The 20,759-nt window shown below is 52.0% G+C and overlaps 1 protein-coding gene across 1 annotated transcript in view; it reads left to right on the top strand.

Moving 5' to 3' along the window:
* Positions 1 to 20,759, top strand: part of dnah7 (dynein, axonemal, heavy chain 7) — a 570,689-nt gene that overhangs the window by 168,984 nt on the left and 380,946 nt on the right. The window contains exon 18 of the mRNA XM_072478629.1: positions 11,228 to 11,414. Coding sequence (XP_072334730.1) covers positions 11,228 to 11,414 — 187 coding nt within the window. The remainder of the gene's footprint in view (positions 1 to 11,227; positions 11,415 to 20,759) is intronic.

Raw genomic sequence — 20,759 nt, 5'->3', positions numbered from 1 at the left:
CGCCTCCACTGTCCCCAGATATTCAATGTTGCCGCCACCACCGGGTTCGTGGTAAACTTTTTAGGTGAGATCGGTAGCGGCGCCGTCACCAGCGCCTCTAAACTCGTCCCTTTACAGGACTTTCTCTCCAGTCTTTTCCACGCCGCTCCCCCACCCTCCATCATCCATTTACGTATCATTGCCACATTGGCGGCCCAATAGTAATCGCCCAAGTTCGGTAGTGCCAATCCTCCTCTGTCCCTACTACGCTGAAGGAACCCCCTCCTTACTCTCGGAACTTTCCCTGCCCACACGAAGCTCGTGATGCTCCTGTCTATTTTATTAAAAAAGGTCTTGGTGATTAGTATAGGGAGACATTGAAATACAAATAAGAACCTCGGGAGGACCATCATCTTAATTGCTTGCACCCTGCCCGCCAGCGATAGAGGCTGCATGTCCCACCTCTTGAAGTCCTCCTCCATTTGTTCTACCAACCGTGTCAGATTAAGTCTGTGCAAGGTTCCCCAGCTCCTAGCGATCTGAATCCCCAGGTATCGGACGTTTCTTTCCACTTTCCTTAGCGGTAAGCCTTCTATCTCTCTACTCTGGTCCCCTGGATGTATCACAAATAATTCACTCTTCCCCATGTTTAGCCTATACCCCGAGAATTCCCCGAACCCCCTCAACATTCGCATAACCTCTATCATCCCCCCCGCTGGGTCCGACACGTATAACAATAGGTCATCCGCGTATAACGAGACTCGGTGTTCTTCTCCCCCTCTCATCACCCCTCTCCATTTCCTGGAGTCTCTCAATGCCATGGCCAGAGGTTCAATTGCCAACGCGAACAACAATGGAGACAGCGGGCATCCCTGTCTTGTTCCCCTATATAGTCGGAAATACTCCGATCTATGTCGACCTGTAACTATGCTTGCCGTTGGAGCCCCATAAAGAAGTCTAACCCAGCTAATAAACCCGTTCCCAAACCCAAACCTCCTTAACACTTCCCATAAATACTCCCACTCCACCCTATCAAATGCCTTTTCTGCGTCCATTGCCGCCACTATCTCTGCCTCCCCCTCCACTGGGGGCATCATTATCACCCCTAATAGTCGTCACACGTTAACATTCAGTTGTCTCCCTTTTACGAACCCTGTCTGGTCTTCGTGCACCACCCCCGGGACACAGTCCTCTATCCTCGATGCCAGTACCTTTGCCAACAATTTGGCGTCCACGTTCAATAATGAAATGGGTCTATAGGACCCGCACTGCAACGGATCTTTATCCCTCTTCAAAATTAACGATATCGTCGCCTCCGACATCGTCGGGGGTAGAGTCCCCCTTTCCTGGCCTCATTGAACGTCCTCACCATCAACGGAGCCAACAAGTCCACATATTTTCTGTAATACTCCACCGGGAACCCGTCTGGTCCTGGGGCCTTCCCTGCTTGCATGCTTCCCAGTCCCTTAATCACCTCGTCCACCCCAATCGGTGCCCCCAGGCCTACCACCCCCCACTCCTCCACTTTCGGGAACTTCAATTGGTCCAGGAACTGCCGCATCCCCTCCTCTCCCTCTGGGGGTTGAGACCTATACAGTTCTTTATAGAAGGTCTTGAACACCTCATTTATCTCTCCTGCCCTTCGCACCGTGTCTCCCCTTTCGTCTCTAATTCCTCCTATCTCCCTCGCTGCTGCCCTCTTTCGCAATTGATGAGCCAACAGGCGACTAGCCTTTTCCCCATATTCATACCTCCTCCCCTGTGCCTTCCTCCACAGTACCTCCGCCTTTCTGGTGGTCAGAAGGTCAAATTCCGTCTGGAGTCGTCTCCTCTCCCTGTACAATTCCTCCTCCGGGGTCTCTGCAAATTCCCTATCCACCCTTAAAATCTCCCCCAGTAATCTTTCCCTTTCCTTGGCCTCTGTTTTCCTTTTGTGGGCCCCAATGGAGATCAGCTCTCCTCTGACCACCGCTTTTAGTGCTTCCCATACCACTCCCACAGGGACCTCGCTGTCGTCATTGACCTCCAGGTATCTCTCAATACACCCCCGCACTCTTGCACACACTCCCTCATCCGCCATCAGTCCCACATCTAATCGCCAGAGTGTTCTCTGCTCCCTTTCCTCTCCTAATTCCAGGTCCACCCAATGTGGGGCATGATCCGAAACCGCTATGGCTGAGTACTCAGCTTCTTCCACCCTAGAGATCAACGACCTTCCCAAAACAAAAAAATCTATCCGGGAGTACACTTTATGGACATGGGAGAAGAAGGAAAACTCCCTAGCCCTAGGTCTAAGAAATCGCCATGGATCCACTCCCCCCATTTGGCCCATAAACCCCTTAAGTACCTTGGCCGCTGTCGGCCTTCTTCCGGTCCTTGAGCTGGATCTATCTATCCCCGGGTCCAGCACCGTATTAAAGTCCCCTCCTAAAATCAAGTTTCCTACCTCCAGGTCCGGTATACGCCCCAGCATCCGTCTCATAAATCCCGCATCGTCCCAGTTTGGGGCATACACATTAACCAACACGACCTCCATTCCCTCCAGCCTGCCACTCACCATTACATATCTACCTCCGCTATCTGCTACGATGTTCTTTGCTTCAAATGCTACCCGTTTCCCCACCAAAATGGCCACCCCTCTATTCTTTGCGTCCAGTCATGAGTGGAACACCTGTCCCACCCATCCTTTCCTTAGCCTAACTTGGTCCGCCACCTTTAGGTGCGTCTCTTGGAGCATAACCACGTCTGCCCTTAGTCCTTTCAAATGCGCGAGCACTCGGGCCCTTTTTATCGGTCCATTCAGGCCTCTCACGTTCCACGTGATCAGCCTCACTAGGGGGCTACCTGCCCCCCTCCCGTGTCGACTAGCCATTACCTTCTCTAGGCCAGTCCCATATCCCGCCTCCGCGCTCCCGCTCGCTCCCCCAGCGTCGCACACCATCCCCGCCCACCCACTCTTTAGCCATTTCCTTTTGGATTTCCGCAGCAGCAACCCAGTTGTCCCCCCCCCTCCCCCTCCCTCCCCCCCCTCCCCGCTAGATCTCTTTCTAGCATGATTGCTCCCCCCATATTACTTCCGTAAGTCAGCTGACTTCAACTGACCCCGGCTACTCCTGCTCACTCCTCGACCCCCCGTGTGGGGAACTCCCATCCGCCTTGCTCCTGTCTTCCCGCCTTATTCTTTCTGGTGCGGGAACATCCCTTTACCTGACCCGCCTCTTATGGCGCAGCTCCCTTTCCCCTCCCCCTCCCCTTCCCCATTCTCTAACTATGTCCCGTCTTTCCCCCCTCACCGGCGCCCACATTTCCCCCATGTCTCCCCCCTTCCCAATTTACTTCTCAATTAACTTCAACCATAACATTAACAATAACATTTCATGCAGCATCAGTCCCTCAGTTCCGATCCAATTTCTCTTCTTTGATGAAGGTCCATGCTTCCTCCGCCGTCTCGAAATAATGGTGTCTCTCCTGATACGTGACCCATAGTCTTGCCGGCTGCAGCATCCCGAACTTCACCTTCCTTTTATGCAACACCTCTTTGGCTCGGTTGAAGCTCGCCCTCCTTCTCGCCACCTCCGCACTCCAATCCTGGTATACCCGTACCACTGCATTCTCCCATCTGCTACTCCGCACCTTTTTAGCCCATCTCAGGACCTCTTCTCTATCCTTAAGGCGGTAAAATCGCACGATTATCGCACTGGGTGGTTCTCCCGCTTTTGGTCTTCTCGCCGGAATCCGATTTGCCCACTCCACCTTCAAGGGGCCCGTAGGGGCCTCAGCACCCATCAGTGAGCTCAGCATCGTACTTGCGTACGCTCCACAGTCCACTCCTTCCACACCCTCAGGGAGACCCAGTATCCGAAGGTTCTTCCTTCGCGCTCCATTTTCTAGGGCTTCGATCCTTTCAGTACACTTTTTATGAAGTGCCTCGTGCGTCTGTGTCTTAACCGCCAGGCCCAGGATCTCGTCCTCAATATCTGTCACATTCTTCTCCACCACGCGGAGCTCTGTCTCCTGGGTCTTTAATGTCTCCTTGAGCCCCTCAATTGCCTGTAGCAACGGGGTCAGCACCTCCCTCTTCAGCAGCTCCACGCACCGTCTCACAATTTCATGCTCAGGCCCCCATGTCGCCTGCGCTTTCTCCGCCGCCATCTTGTACTTCTCTCTTTCTGACTCTTTGGTCGACGATTCCTCGCGCTGCAGCCGCCGCCGCCGGTTTTTTCCACCTTCGTTTGGGGGGGGACTCCCTTCTCACACACCCCACACCGGGTTGCGTCGTCGAAAAATTCCCCGTTGGGGCTCTTAAAAGAGCCCAAAGGTCCGTCGGAGCTGGAGCCGCCGAAGCGTGCAGCTAGCTAGGCATCACCGCAACCGGAAGTCCCTTCAGTGGCTTTGATGAGGTATTTTCACAGTTGTTCCCTCTGCTGCTAGAATTCACCTTTGATACAGGCCCTCAGGTCAGCTTGCAGCTTTAAGCTTGCCCTTCCCCCGCCTGCATGCTGGAAGAGGCCCTGTTTATCCTGCAGTTGCAGCCAAATCTTTTACTGTTTCTGCCGTGTCTGGCAACCCAGAGACATACCCTTCCTGGGGGACACTGTCGGGGGAATATTGCAGCCTTCTTCCCACACCGGGAAATGTCAAACAAATGCCGTGGGGGCCCTGTAAAAGAGCCCAAAAGTCCGTTCCAAGCAGGAGCTGCCGAATATGCGACCTAGCTCTGCATAGCCGCACCCGGCAGGTATTTACTTTGTTAATATCTTTATGGAATTTTAAAGGACAGGTTCAAGAATTGTAAAAGATAACTTGCAAAATGTTTAACAGTTTTGAGAAAACACACAACTGTAATAATAATACTCAGCGGATCTAGCTGCATCTGGAAAGAGGGAAATAGATTTAAAATTTCAGGTTTATGGGGCTGGATTCTCCATTTCAGGGACTAAGGGTGGGATTCTCCGCTCCCGACGGAGATTTTGTAATCGGCGATCGGGCGGAGAATCCCTTTTCACGATGGAATTGGGGGCGACGCTTGTTTTTGTATGCTCCGCCTGCTCCAAAACGGCGTCATCGAGGAGAGCGCCGCACGCCGTTGGGACAGCCTCAGGACGTTACCTGAAGGCTCTCCCCCGATGCTCCGCTCCTGGTGGACCGTGTTCCCAACCGTGCGGGGGACGTGTGGTCTCAACAGTCGGGAACCTGGCATGGCTGCTGCGGACTGTGTCCAGTGGCGCCACAGTCGGGCGGGAGCCATGCTGCTGGCCGTGGTAGCTTCGGCGAGGGTTTGTGGACAGGTGGGGGGTGGTCAGGGGTGGCGAGGGGGTGTCCAGGTGGGCACTATCTGGCAGATCGGGTCCATGCACGGCCGGCGCCATGTTGTACGGCGCGCGCTCTGCAGGTCGTCGGTGTGCGCATGCGCGGCCATGGACCCAGCAATTCTCCAGCCGTTTTTGTCGTTGAGGCCGGGCATTTTACATGGCGCGGCTGCTAGCCCCTCACCGGTCGGAGGATCAGTGCCGGGGTGACGCCGATTTTCTTGACGTAAAACGCCACGGATCCTCCAGACAAGGCCTGAAATTCGGAGAATCCAGCCCTAAGTGTTGACGCCAGGACTGAATTGGTGAACTTCTATGACTACTAAAGTGATGCCGGTCCCGGAGCAATTCCTGATCCGTTAATGGACTGGCAACGGCACCACGTGAACTCAAGCAATTCCAATGACAAACGGTGCTCGATTCGATGGGGTGGGGATTGCCACTCAAGTGGCTGACAAGCTGCCGCTGCCCATCAGCACTCCACTCCCCATATACACTCATCCCAGCCAACAAGATGGCAGCACGAAGAGTGGCACCCCGGTTTGCGGATGTGAAGCTGGAGACCCTGCTGGATGCCGTGGCGGAGAGACAAGCCACCCAGTTCCCTGGGGTGGGGAGGAGGCTGCCACCTGTCACCATACACCAGGCCTGAGCGGAGGTGGCAGAAGTCATGAACGCTGTGGGCCCCACCACCAGGACTGGCCAGAAGAGCCCGAAGAAGCTGCCTCATGGCGACAGGGTGTTTAGGCAGCACCGTGACTCTGGCACCAACCCCCGTCCAAACTCCGGTAACCGCCTCCTCCCGCTCACCTGAAGGGTGACCAAACCCCACCCACCGGCAATCAGCTCGCACCCTACCCTGCACCACATGCCAGCACCCATACCACTCACTATGGCGGGTGCCCTAGCTATAAAGGCTGCCCACCTCCTGTGCCGCAGGCATCGACTGCCTTACACTGTCTGTATCCACCCCGCCGTCCCCCCAACCTGGAGAAGAGAGAGAGAGAAGGCCGGAGGGGGACTGCTGGAGCTGCGGTCCCCCACCGGCGCGAAGTGGCAGGCACTGGACCTAGTCGGTGATTCTCCATGGAAAGAAGAAGCGCTATGTGGACTGGACAGCTCAGTTGCATTGATGTCCTGTAGGTGGCTGGAGGGGATGCCAGTTGCATCTGTTGGTAGCCTTCTTCAAACCTTCAGAGGCATTAACCAAGGATGCTACATTTCACTTGGCTCTGTCATCATCCTTGGCTTCCTTGGCCCCTCTGACAAAGGAAGCATCTGTGCAGCAGGACCCAGTGATGAAATGAAAAAATGAAAATCGCTTCTTGTCACAAGTAGGCTTCAAATGATGTTACTGTGAAAAGCCCCTAATCGCCACATTCCAGCGCCTGTTCGGGGAGGCTGGTACGGGAATTGAACCGTGCTGCTGGCCTGCCTTGGTCTGCTTTCAAAGCCAGCTATTTAGCCCTGTTCTAAACCAGCCCCTAAGGGCTGCCCCTGCAAGAATGTGGCAGGACAGTCTCAAGAAGCAACAAAGGGTCTGTTCATAATGAAGATGACCGCTACAGTCATCTCAGCCACAAGGCCAGAGAAGTGAGTAGTCTGTCTTCACTTCCTCTGAGATAACAATGGAGTACTGTGTGGATGTCTCTGAGTGCACTGGGCACTCTATTTCTTTATTTTAAATACATTTAGAATACCCAAGTATTATTTTTCCAATTAAGGGGCAATTTAGTGTGTCCAATCCACGTACCTTGCACATCTTTGGGTTGTGGGGGTGAAACACAGGGAGAATGTGCAAACTCCACACGAACAGTGACCTAGGGCCGGGATTTGAACCCTGATCCTCAGCGCCATAGACCCAGTGCGAACCACTGCGCCACCGTGCTGCCCTGGGGCACTCTATTTCATATCAGGATCACCCGACGATGAGGCAGGCACTTCTGGTGTCCCCCGCACCGGCCACAACCCGAAGAAAATGCCAGCGATGAGGTGGCAATGGACAGCGACCCCAGCCTGCAATGCCCCAGAGCACCGACTTTCTATCACAGCTGTCTCAAACATCCTTCACCATCGCAGAGACACTCACCTTGGTTGGACGCTTTAATTTAGAGGCTCCTGGGGCACACCACACATGTGGAGTGATACATCAGGTGGAGGTAGGAACCCCCGAGGGTGGTCCAACCCCAGGGACTCGTTGCCAGCCAGATGGGTTCCCAACCACTGAGGCCACATGTTCCCCGCGAGTTTGGGAACTCGGCCCACCGGGGGCAGAGCATGGGGGAGGGCCTTCAGACACCGAGCTGGGAATATATGTAGGGTTGTCAGCAACTGTTCAGCGCCTGCAAGTGCAGTTGGAGGAGCCCAACCGCCTGCAGGGACCGGAGGTGGTGCCCACCATCAGGCCTACACCGCATGTGTGGGGTCCACGATGGAGGCCTTGGGGTGACGGTGTCAGCCAGGGGTCAGGATGTCCAAGGCCTGGGGCACTCTGCCCGGGCGATGGCCAAGGCACAGGACAGGGCTGGCCTGGCACAGGCAACTATGTACCAGGGCCACCTGGACATTGCAGCTGCGCTCCAGAACTTGGCCCAGTCACAACAGGCCATGGCTGTGGGTGTCAATGGCATTGGCTGGTCACTGGCTGACCTAAGCCAGGCCCAGTCGGTGGTGGCACAGTCCTTGGGGGAGATTCTCCAAAATGGAGATGAAGTGTTCGCGCCATCATGAACGCCGTCGCGTTTCATGATGGCGCGAAACGGGCACGGGGACGACTGATTCCGTCCCCCACAGGGGGCCAGCACGGCAGTGGAGCGGTTCACACCGCTCCAGCCTCCCTTCCCGGCGCCAAATGGGTGCCACGCCAACCTGCGCATGCGCAGGGGACTTCTTCAGCGCGCCGGCCCCGACTCAACATGGCGTCAGGGTTCAGGGGCCGCCCGCGCAACATAGACGGCCCGGAGGGGGAGAGGCCGGCCCGCCGATCGGTGGGCCCCGATCACGGGCCAGATCCCATCGGATGCCCCCCCCCACCCCCGGTGAAGGAGCGCCTTTCCCCGCCCCACCGGCTGCCCCCCGACCCTTCGCGCAGAGTTGCCGCCAGGGGTGAATGGCGCCGGCGGGACTCTGTCGTATTCGCGCGGCCGCTCGGCCCATCCGGGCTGGAGAATCGGCAGCTCCGCCGAATCCAGCGGCCCGCGGCCGGCGCCGTGTCAAACGCGGCGGCGCAAATGGCGCCGATTCTCCGCACCTCGGAGAATCGCACGCCGGCGTCTGGGCGCGGTTACGGCGATTCTCCGGCGCGGGCTCGGAGATGTGTTCCATGGCAGTGAGCATGGAGACCGTGGTTGAGATGAGAGCAGGCATCCAGGACTGGCAACGCCAGATAGGCAACTGCCACTCGCTCCAGCAGCACCCCCGTCTGAAGGAGTATCCCGGGGGCCATCGGGCACTACGAGGGAGGAGGTGGTGATGGGGCCCGAGTTGGTGACCCCCTCAGGGGCGAGTGGCAGAACACCACAGTGCTTCAGACTCCCCCACCCCCACTGCTGTCCCTGGCACATCTAATGGGCAGTCGGTAGAACCGGGTTGCACCAGAGTCTTCCAACCCCGACCAGACTCCGTCGCTCCAGAGGACGGCCGACGGCCGGCAAAGGGGACCCAGGTCACAGGGCAGGAATCGCAACAGGCCACCTCCACTCTCATGTACTGCTTGGGGATCCACCTAGATCCACATTAGGGCCCGTAAGACCATAACGTTAGACACCAGTTATGTTGGCATGGGTGCAGCAGATGGGATAGTGTTAGAGGCCAGGGCACAGACTTGTACAAACATTTTCACCTTTTCACAATAAACACCAGTGCACAAACATTTCAATCTGCCTCGGTGCTCTGTCAGAGGGACGTGTGGGCTGGGCTGGCTGCAGAGTGCCAGGGGTGGTGCGGAGGGGTATGGAGACAGGCAGCTGCTGGAGTTGGGCACAGGCTAGGGCACCCAGTTCAGCCACAGCTCACTGCCCTGGTACCTGGCCCTATCTCAACTGCTCCATTGCAGAGGTAGGCAATTTTCATGGAGTTGGGCTTGGTTTTTAACGAGTCACAGCTCAAGCATGGCCCCTTTAAAGGAGTTGTGAACCCTAATGTACATGAGGGGAACTTTTCAAATGTAAGTTCAAAAGGTCCTCCTCATGCCCCCTATGCCATGATTTCCCATTTCACCCACCCACTATGTCACCTTATGTCCGTTGTGCCATGCTCTACCCTTCCATCTACTCCCTATGTGCCCATTGCCCCTATACCCATGTGTGGACATAAGGAGTGGATAAAAGGGCAGAGCTTAGCAAAGGAGACATGAGGGACATATGGAAGGGCAGAGTCTGGCATAGGGGTCATAGGCCTGAGGGAACGGATGGAGCATGAGTTGGCATGGATGGGGCATGGGCAGTGTTTGGAGGGTGAAGGGGATGTGGGAGTGAGGGCGAGAGGACTTTTGTATTTTTTTCCCACTGGGACACAGTCCCACAATATCATGGTGGGCCTTTTGAATTGCCTGCCCTGACACCTGGAAGCTCCTATATAGAACATAGAACATTACAGCGCAGTACAGGCCCTTCGGCCCTCGATGTTGCGCCGACCTGTGAAACCATTCTAAAGCCCATCTACACGAGAGAACATAGAAAGTTGCCTCCACACTTCTTACTAGGTCAACTGGTCTGACTCCAGCTCTCATCTTGCTCCCAGTAATAGAATCCCATCTTGCAAGCACTTTATCCTGAGGTAGGTGGGCTGAGCAAAGAATTTTCCTGATTTCCCCTACCCACCAAGAGTATGGAAATCCAGTCCATTCTCTCTGTTATACCATCAAAGAAATTAATGAGGTTAGTCAAGCAAGAGCTCCCTTTTGCTATCCATGCTGATTATACATTATTTTATTATTAGTTTCTAACTGTTCTCTTTTCTCCTATAGTAATTATTTGATTATTTTTCCTACCACTAATGTTAAGTTGACTGGAGCACAGTGGGCTAAATAGCTGGCTTGTAAAGCAGACCAAGGCCAGCAGTACGGGTTCAATTTCCGTACCAGCCTCCCTGAATAGGCGCCGGAATGTGGCGACTAGGGGCTTTTCACAGTAACTTCATTTGAAGCCTACTTGTGACAATAAGCGATTTTCTTTTTTCTTTTCTATTGCCCTGCTTAAATATAGTTATAATCTATAACTATAACTTGAGTATCTGCCAGTGCACTGGCATTCCCAACAAACTATTAAATATGTGTAATACTGCTTGAAGGATGGTCTTATGGCGCAGTGAGTAGTGTCCCAGCCTCTCCGGGTTTGAGTCTCATTGCAGGACATGATGGCCAAGGAAGGTTTGTTCCTCTGGCAAAAGGCTAGTCATCTGTTCAGGAAAAGCCTCGTTAAGGGGACAAATGAAAGTCTGCCTTGCGCATGCACCACTAGGTATCTCTTCTATCTCTTCCCTTGATTATTTTAAAACACACAAATGCAGCCCGTCTGGATCAAGCATTGAATTTGATTGGTTTACTTACCATTTCTCCACTTTTTATTTTAAATGTGGTCACCCCCACATACACACACACACACACACACACACATCCCACACCCTTTAGCACTGGGGAACCCACCTGATGTCAGCCTAATTTTTCTCCCTGATATATGCTGAAGCAAAGTAATTAATAAAGATTCCTGCTACTTTATTATTGTCATATGTGATTTATCCTGTCCATCCTTTAAGGCCCTATTCCCATCTTGACTTTTTAAAAATTTATGTGCCTGCAGAATATTTCACTGCTTTGTTTTATTTGTACCAGACATGTCTTGATATGCAAACATCAGAAAGTATGAAAAATAGGGCTGTAGATGGAAAATAATATACTCAAAAATGTATGTAAATTCAAATCTCTGTTTTGTATAACACAGGGTATGGGAAAGTAAACTGTTGCTGCTGCAGGAGATCATGGATGAATGTTTAAAAGTGCAGGCAACCTGGCTATACCTGGAACCTATTTTCAGCTCTCCTGATATCATGGCTCAGATGCCTGAAGAGGGAAGACGGTTTACTGCTGTAGACAAGACTTGGAAAGAACTGATGAAACTAGTTATAATGGTAAGTTAAATAATTACTGAATGTTGGTTATAATATTACCACCCAGGTAATTGACAACTAATTGCACTGCAAAGCCTAGATTTATTGGCCTGCATTATATGACTCATTTATATTAAAAAATAATCATTGATATGTTATACATGCTCTTTCACCGATGCAAACAATCTTATTGAGCTATTCAAAACTGCAAGATTTTGGACTTTAGAATTTGTTACAAATTAATCACAATTATCCAAAACTACCAATATTTTTTTAGCCCCTTTTCCCACCAATTTTCACCCTACCCATCCTCGCCGTAAAGTGGAGAACCTTTGTTAGCATATGCCTCTACATACATTGGTCACTCTTTGGCGCCTGTCTAAACAGCCGTTATTAAAATCTAAGCCTCATAATGACTGCTGTTGAAACTCAGGATTATCACAATTAACTTAATAATAATAATCGCTTATTGTCGCAAGTAGGCTTCAATGAAGTTACTGTGAAAAGCCCCTAGTCGCCACATTCTGGCACCTGTTCGGGGAGGCTGGTACGGGAATTGAACCTGTGCTGCTGGCATTGTTCTGCATTACAAGCCAGCTGTTTAGCCCACTGTGCTAAACCAGCCCCAACTTTGAACGTATTCTCATCTGATATCCAAATGCGTGTACTTCCAGTCGGTTGATGGATAGCGATCAAGAGTGGAGATGCTGCTTATTTAATCCAGAACTGCTGAAGCCAGTTATACACTCCCAACTACTGCCTTAACTGAGATTAGCTAACAAAACATAGATCAGGTATCATGTACTAGCTCAGATATTCACTGTATAAATGTCCTGAGATATTGGAGAAATTATATTTTTGTTGTTTATTGGAATAAATGGGTCTTTTTCCGATTGGCAGGCAGTGACTAATTAGGTACCGGAGAGATCTGTGGTAGGACCCCAACTGTTCACATTATATTGTTATGGGCCAGGGTTTAGAGAACCCCAAAGTGTATCATGGAGTTCACCTAACCCACATGGGTTAGTCATGGAGTTCACCTAACCCACAACTTTTAATAGATTATGGTATGGGGAGCACACGGCCCACTCTACAGGTGTGGTACAGCAGAAATGGAAAAGTATTTTTTAAAGCAAAACAATGTTTATTCCATGAACTCAAATTAACCTTTTTAAAACATACAGTGAACATCTGAGCAACCATTAATTCAAATACAACCCCCAAAGACTACAACTCTAAATAAACCATTAAGCTTTCCATTTTAACATCCATGCAACGTAAAAACAAAACCTTTATCAGAAGCACATCAGGTTAAAGTCACTACTGAAAACATTTATAATTCTGAATTCACCAAATGATCAAGAGATAGTCTTTTGATGGCAGAGAGAACAGCAGTACCCCTGCTTGGTCTGGCTTCAGCTCCAACACTGAAAATGAAACTAAAACACACCCTGCAGCCTGCTCAAAAACAAAAGTAAAAAGCTGACAGACAGCCCAGCTCCACCCACTCTCTGACATCACTACCGCAGTAAACACACATTTCTTAAAGGTACTCTCACTACAGATATTTATATACACACTCATTTAAAAACACCCATTTCTTAAAGGTACTCTCACATGACACCTCCCCCCCCAAGAAAAAAAAGAAACAATCAACTTCAAGATGGTTTAATTTTTCACCTTTTCATTATCCTTTAAGAAAAGTAAATATACTTTTTTGTTTCAAAAAACAACACGCGCAAACAGGTATAATAATATAGGCCATTTTTCCCCCCGTTTTTCTTCCTCCAACTGAAATCCTTCTCAATTGACAGTCTCTTTGAACAAAATGCCCTCAACATTGTCTTTAATGTCTGATGCCACCTTTCTAATGCTCCCTGCGATTCTGGATGGTACGCAGTTAATTTAAATTGTTTTATTCCTAAGCTATCCATAACTTCTTTGAAAAACCTTGAGGTAAAATTTGATCCTTGATCCGATTGTATTTCTGTGGGTAGTCCATATCTAGTAAAGAATTTAAGTAACTCCTCCACAATCATTTTAGCTGTAATATTACCTACTGGAATGGCCTCTGGAAACCTAGTGGACACATCCATTGTAGTCAAAAGATATTGATTCCCACTTTTTGTTTTAGGAAGCGGTCCTACGCAATCAATTAGGACCCTTGTAAAAGGTTCCTCAAATGCTGGAATGGGCATTAAGGGCGCTGGTTTTATCACTGGTTGAGGTTTCCCTATCACTTGACATGTGTGACATGATTGACAAATTTTAACTACATCTTTATGTAGTCCAGGCCAATAAAAATGTTTCTGGATTTTAGCTTGAGTTTTCGTTATTCCCAAATGACCTCCCACTGGTACTTCATGTGCAACTCACAACACCTCCTTTCTACACCCTACCGGCAATATTACTTGATAAACTTCTGCCCACTTTTCATCTGCCTACATATGTAAAGGTCCCATTTTCTCATCAAGACATCACTTTTACTCTGGTATACACTCAGATTCCTCTTCCGTGTATGCTTTCTGATACATCCATTTTAGTTCTACATCTTTTTGTTGTAATTCCGACAATTTTCCTGAACTAAAAATATCTGCCTCATCCTCCACCTATTCTTGTTCTTTTTCAACGATCTGATCAAAAATCGTTTCTGATAAGTGCACTTCAACTTCATCTTCACTCTTTGATTTCTCCTCTTGTCTTAACCTGTGACTTTGCGACCTTGTCACTACACAATCTGGAAAAATCCCAGGATATTTGTCCTTCAACACTTCAGTTGTCTGATTTTCCACTGGCTTATCCACCACGGTAGGCATCACTCCCACCTGTGATCCAGCTATATCATTACCCAAGATAAACTGTATTCCTGGACAAGATAGTTTCTCTATTACTCCTACTACGACTTCCCCACTCTTCACTGGACTTTCCAACCTTACCTTATATAATTGAACACTGCTCCTCTCACCCTGAATTCCACATATTACCACCTTTCCTGGCAACATTCTTCCCAAACTACATAACTCCTCAACTCTTATCATTAAAGATTGACTTGCTCCCGTATCTCTTAAAATTGTGACTTCTTTACCTGCTCCTCCTGATACACATGAGTAAACTTTACCCACACAAGTAAATTCTTTGAAGAGATTTGGCACCTGCTTATCAATGACCTCTTGATCAGGCTGTACAATCTTTTGCACCTCCTTCGCTTCACTTGTGCTTTCCTTTACCACTTTCACAAACCCCACTGTCTTACCCTGTTTTACCACATCAGCCTTCCCAGTGCTTTTCTTCAACCACCAACACTGTGACTTCACATGGCCTAGTTTATTACAGTGAAAACACTTGAAATTTTTCATTTCTTTTCCACCCTCCTGGATTTCTTTTTTAATCTGAGGTGCACTCTCCTTATTATTTCTCATCAGATCACCTTTACCTTTACCACTTGAGTATTTCTCATGTCCCCAGTTTCTATCCGTCATAGGCTGAAACTGATGTCGGAAACCAAACTTTGATTTATGAACTAATTCATAATCACCTGCCATTTCTGCTGCTAATCTCGCAGTTTTAACCCTCTGCTTTTCCACATGAGTTCTCACTACATCAGGAATTGAATTTTTAAACTTCTCCAAAAGTATCATTTCTCTGACAACTTCATACGTTTGATCTATTTTCAATGCCCTTATCCAACTATCAAAATTACTCTGTTTGATCCCTTCAAACTCCATGAATGTTTGTCCAAATTCTTTCCTTAAATATGGAAACCTTTGTCTGTAGGCTTCAGGCACTAGTTCATATGCATCTAAGATGGATTTTTTCACCTCCTCATACGTCCCAGATACCTTCTCCGGTAGTGATGCAAGCACTTCACTAGCCCTAGCTATCAGCTTTGTTTGAATCAGTAATACCCACATGTCCTGTGGCCATTTCATTTGATTAGCCACCTTCTCAAATGAAATGAAAAAGGCTTCTACCTCCTTCTCGTCAAACCTTGGCAATGCTGGGACATATTTAAATAGATTCCCACCAAGCCTTCGACTATGACGCTCTTTCTCACTATCCTCATCACTATCAACCAACTGTACGTTTCCCTTTACGTCTGCCAATATTAACTGACTATCCCGTTTCATGGCTATTTTCTGAAGTTCAAACTCTCTCTCTTTATCTTTTTCCATGATCTGTATCTCCCTTTCTCTTTCTTTTTGTTCTGCTAGGGCTATTCTTTCTGTTTTCCTTTCTTCTCTCTCTTTTTCCTCTCTCTCTCTTTCTCTTTCTTTTTCCTCTCTCTTTCGTGTTCAAGCTGCTTTAATTCTTTCTCATGTTCCAGTTGTTTAATTTGTAACTGAATTTTTGCCATTTCCAATGAGTCAAACTGTATCCTAGGCAACTTTAAATGCTTAGCCACCGCCATAATTACCTCATCTTTTCGCATTTTGTCAGGTAATGTTAACTGCAATGTTTTTGCCAAATCTAACAGTCTGCTTTTAGTCTCTGTCCGTCAGGTACTGCGTGTGACCGTCTCCACTCCCAAAAACATCAGAGTCTCTGAAAGAACCATTGTCCACAACACACGCCCTATGTAAACTAAAATACCACACCTGAAAAGCACCCACAATATGCTCACCCCTCACTGTCTTTAAGTTCACTAAGCCAATCCAATAGATAGACTTTTATCCCCCTCAAGCCCCCAATTTGTTATGGGCCAGGGTTTAGAGAACCCCATAGTGTATCATGGGGTTCACCTGACCCATAACTTTTAATAGATGGCGGTATGGGGAGCACACGGCCCGCTCTACAGGTGCGGTACGGCAGAAATGGAAAAGTATTTTTTAAAGCAAAACAATGTTTATTCTATGAATTCAAGTTAACTTTTTTAAAACATACAGTGAACATCTTAGCAACCATCAATTCAAATACAACCCTCAAAGAATACAACACTAAGTAATAATTAATAACTTTCCAAACAACATCCAGACAAAAGAAACACCTTTTAACCTAAGGACATTAGCTTTACATTCACTACTGAAAACATTTATAATTCTGAATTCACCAAATGATCAAGAGATAGTCTTTTGATGGCAGAGAGAACAGCAGTACACCTGCTTGGTCTGGCTTCAGCTCCAACACTGAAACCAAAACTAAAACACACCCTGCAGCAAACAGCCTAAAACAAAAGTAAAAAGCTGACAGACACCCCAACTCCACCCACTCTGTGACAGTAATAAACACCCATTTCTTAAAGGTACTCTCACATGACACTGACTCATGCCCACAGTAGCATCTTCCACCTGGACGATCCCTGCATGCGAGCTGGCTAGTCCATCACATGGCCCTGTTGAATAGCTGGGGACAGGGTGATGGGGATGGTCAGGGAAGGGGAAGGGGGGGCTGCATGGCCCAGTAGCTGGACCTCACTTGTCCACCACCCTTCACCCACAGTGGCCATCACTGACCGTCCCACCCCCACACCCACCAGACAGAGCACAGACGTGGTGTTCAATGGTGTGAATATGTGTTTAATATGAAGAGGTACATACAGTCTGTGCCCTAGCCCCTATAGCTAAGCTGTGCCCTGCATCCATACCAACTTAACTGGTGTCTAGATTTCTGGCATTACGGGCCCTAACACTTCACGTAGGTGGTTCCCCAACCAGTACAGCAGGAGTGGAGGTGGACTGCTGAGACCCCTGCCCTGCGACTAGGATCCTCATTGGCGCACGTTTCCTGGGGTGGCCCGGCCTGGTTGGGCCAGGCTGCTCCTCAGACATCCCGGCTGGCGCGGTGACGCCCTGTTCCGCCCGCTGCCCACCTGATGCACCAAGGACGGGGGGGGGGGGTGGGGGGGTGGGGGGGGGGGGGAGTCTGAGGTGCTGCGCTGTTACGGCACCTCCCCTGCAGGAGTCACCAGCACGGGACCCAGCACCTCCTCCTCTCTTGGGGTGCCCAATGGCCCCGGACCTCTCCATGGGATGGGGGTGTGAGCGGAGCCAAACCCCGAGGAACCCCTGACACCTGGAGCTGCCAGTCCTGGATGCCCGCTCTGATATCGACCAGGGTCTGTCTGCTTGCGGCCATGGAGCACAGGGAGTGGGCCATCCCTGTCTGGGACTGGGCCATCTCCCTCTGGGTCTGTGCGACACCAGCCAGCAGCTGGGCAATTTCGCCGATGCTCTCAGCCATGGCCTGCTGTGCCTGTGAGCGCCGCTGCAAACTGCAGCTGGCTCTGGCACATGGTTGCCTCAGAGAGGGCAGCCCTCTCCTGCGCCACGGCCTCCGCCTGCACAGAATGCCCAGACCTTGCAAAACCTGACCCAGGTCCGACACCGTCGCCCCCATTGCCTCCACCGCGGATGCCACCTGTGGAGCTTCGGCCAAGGTGGCATGCATGAGCGGCATCACTCCCTGGTCCTGCAGGCGGTTGTACTCCTCCACCTGCATCTGCAGGTGCTGGAAGCCGGCCGTCAATCCCTCCTCTATTCCCTGCGTCTCTCACTGCACCTGAACTATGGGCGGGAATGGATACTCCAGGAGCCCGGGACCCGTCTGGGTGGCAGCTGATTGCTGGGGCCGGGCTTCCCTCTGACCGTTCCTACCTCCAGCTGCTCTACCGGTATGGCTGTGTGGTGCGTACCAGTGAGTGTCCCAGAAGCCGCTCCACTACATTGCCCAACCGAGGTGATAGTCTCTGAGATGGTGGATGGTGTAGGAGATAGCTGCGGTGGAACGTCAATGTGCTCATGGGACCCGAAGTCTGAGGTTCCTGGGCCGTGGTGTCCTGTGTGTTTGTCCCCTGGGTCGTGGTGTCTTGTGTTTCTGACCCCTGTGTGTCTGTCCCCTGGGTCGTGGTGTCCTGTGTGTTTGTCCCCTGGGTCGTGGTGTCTTGTGTGTCTGACCCCTGTGTGTCTGTCCCCTGGGTCGTGGTGCCCTGTGTGTCTGTCCCCTGGGTCGTGGTGTGCTGTGTGTCTGTCCCCTGGGTAGTGGTGCCCTGTGCGTCTGTCCCCTGGGTCGTGGTGTGCTGTGAGTCTGTCCCCTGGGTCGTGGTGTCTTGTGTGTCTGACCCCTGTGTGTCTGTCCCCTGGGTCGTGGTGTCCTGTGTGTCTGTCCCCTGGGTCGTGGTGCCCTGTGTGTCTGTCCCCTGGGTCGTGGTGTGCTGTGTGTCTGTCCCCTGGGTAGTGGTGCCCTGTGCGTCTGTCCCCTGGGTCGTGGTGTGCTGTGAGTCTGTCCCCTGGGTCGTGGTGTCTTGTGTGTCTGACCCCTGTGTGTCTGTCCCCTGGGTCGTGGTGTCCTGTGTGTCTGTCCCCTGGGTCGTGGTGTGCTGTGAGTCTGTCCCCTGGGTCGTGGTGTCTTGTGTGTCTGACCCCTGTGTGTCTGTCCCCTGGGTCGTGGTGCCCTGTGTGTCTGTCCCCTGGGTCGTGGTGTGCTGTGTGTCAGTCCCCTGGGTAGTGGTGCCCTGTGCGTCTGTCCCCTGGGTCGTGGTGTGCTGTGAGTCTGTCCCCTGGGTAGTGGTGTCTTGTGTGTCTGACCCCTGTGTGTCTGTCCCCTGGGTCGTGGTGCCCTGTGCGTCTGTCCCCTAGGTCGTGGTGCCCTGTGTATCTGTCCCCTGGGTCGTGGTGCCCTGCATGTCTGTACCCTGGGTCGTGGTGTGCTGTGTGTCTGTCCCCTGGGTCGTGGTGCCCTGTGTGTCTGTCCCCTGGGTCGTGGTGTGCTGTGAGTCTGTCCCCTGGGTCGTGATGTCTTGTGTGTCTGACCCCTGTGTGTCTGTCCCCTGGGTCGTGGTGCCCTGTGCGTCTGTCCCCTGGGTCGTGGTGTCCTGCGTGTCTGTCCCCTGGGTCGTGGTGTGCTGTGATTCTGTCCCCTGGGTCGTGGTGCCCTGCCTGTCTGTCCCCTGGGTCGTGGTGCCCTGTGCGTCTGTCCCCTGGATCGTGGTGTGCTGTGAGTCTGTCCCCTGGATCGTGGTGCCCTGCGTGTCTGTCCCCTGGGTCGTGGTGCCCTGCGTGTCTGTCCCCTGGGTCGTGGTGCCCTGTGCGTCTGTCCCCTGGATCGTGGTGTGCTGTGAGTCTGTCCCCTGGATCGTGGTGTGCTGTGAGTCTGTCCCCTGGGTCGTGGTGTGCTGTGTGTCTGCCCCCTGGGTCGTGGTGCCCTGTGCGCCTGTCCCCTGGGTCGTGGTGCCCTGTGTGTCCGTCCCCTGGGTCGTGGTGCCCTGCATGTCTGTCCCCTGGGTCGTGGTGCCCTGCGTGTCTGTCACCTGGATCGTGGTGCCCTGCGTGTCTGTCCCCTAGGTCGTGGTCTCCTGGATCGTCTCAGGCAGAGGGCTGGTGTTCCGGCTGCTCTCTCCGCCGGTGCTTGGGTTCCTGGGATGCACCGGACCTGGCACTGGCTGGGGCAAGGGGGCCCCGGATGGACTGGGCCCATCGTCGGCTGGTCCTATAAGACCAAGACAGCGTGTATGGTTAGACAGGCGGACGGGGGTGAGGCGTGAGGTGGTGAGGGCTGTTGGTGTGTGGGGTAAAGGGGTGAGAGGTGTGGGGTGAGGGGGTGGAGGGGTGAGGGGTGAAGGGGTGAGTGCTGTTGGTGGGTGGGTGAGAGGTGAGGGGGTTAGGGGTGTGCACGCATGTGTCATCAGGTGCCGCAATCAGGCAGGGGTCTCACTTGGTGGCACGCCTCCGACCTCCCTCTGCTGCAGCCCACCGACGATGTTGAGTGCCCTGTGCTCGGGCACGGTGAGGGGACGCAGGTCTTGCAGCACTCTCCAGTCTTCTCCCGCTCCCGGTGGTTATGAGGGGTCTTGTCCTGGGGGGCCAAACACAGACAGAAACAGTGTTAGACGGTCGCACGCATGCCACCCAGGTGTTGCATTGGTGCACAGGGCACCCGGCCATTGCAGCTGGCATGGGTAGGTGCAGTCATGTGGGTCAGGGAGGGAGTGGTACAGTCGCCAGTGGGGGAGGCGGGGGGGGGGGGGGCTGGTGGTGGTGGTGGTGGGGTCACGTGTGTGGGGGCAGGGGGGTTGGTGCCAGGGGCACAGTGCTGGATACTCACCCTGGCTGCCCTGAGGAGGTTGTGCAGCTTTTTTCTGCACTGGCCTGCAGTCCGGGCCACCACCCTGATGGCGCTGGCGGCTTCGACCACCTCTGCCCAGGCACAGCGAACAATGGTGCCTGCTGTCCTGCGTCCCGGCCCGGGGTACAACACCAGCCTCCTCTCCTCCACGGTGTCCAGGAGAGTATCTAGTTCCCCGTCCTTAAATCGTGGGGCTGCTCTCCGCGCTGCCATCTTGCCTGCGACGCGTGTGCGGTGGGGAGTATGTTTAATTCCAGCCGCGCCATCGCGTCAATGACATGGCCGGTCTATCGGGCATTGCACGGTGCC

The sequence above is a fragment of the Scyliorhinus torazame genome, chromosome 2 (assembly GCF_047496885.1).
Source record: "Scyliorhinus torazame isolate Kashiwa2021f chromosome 2, sScyTor2.1, whole genome shotgun sequence".
Taxonomy (NCBI): Eukaryota; Metazoa; Chordata; class Chondrichthyes; order Carcharhiniformes; family Scyliorhinidae; genus Scyliorhinus; species Scyliorhinus torazame.
The sequence above is the reverse complement of the archived record's forward strand: the minus strand, read 5'-3'. Positions and strand labels throughout refer to the sequence as shown.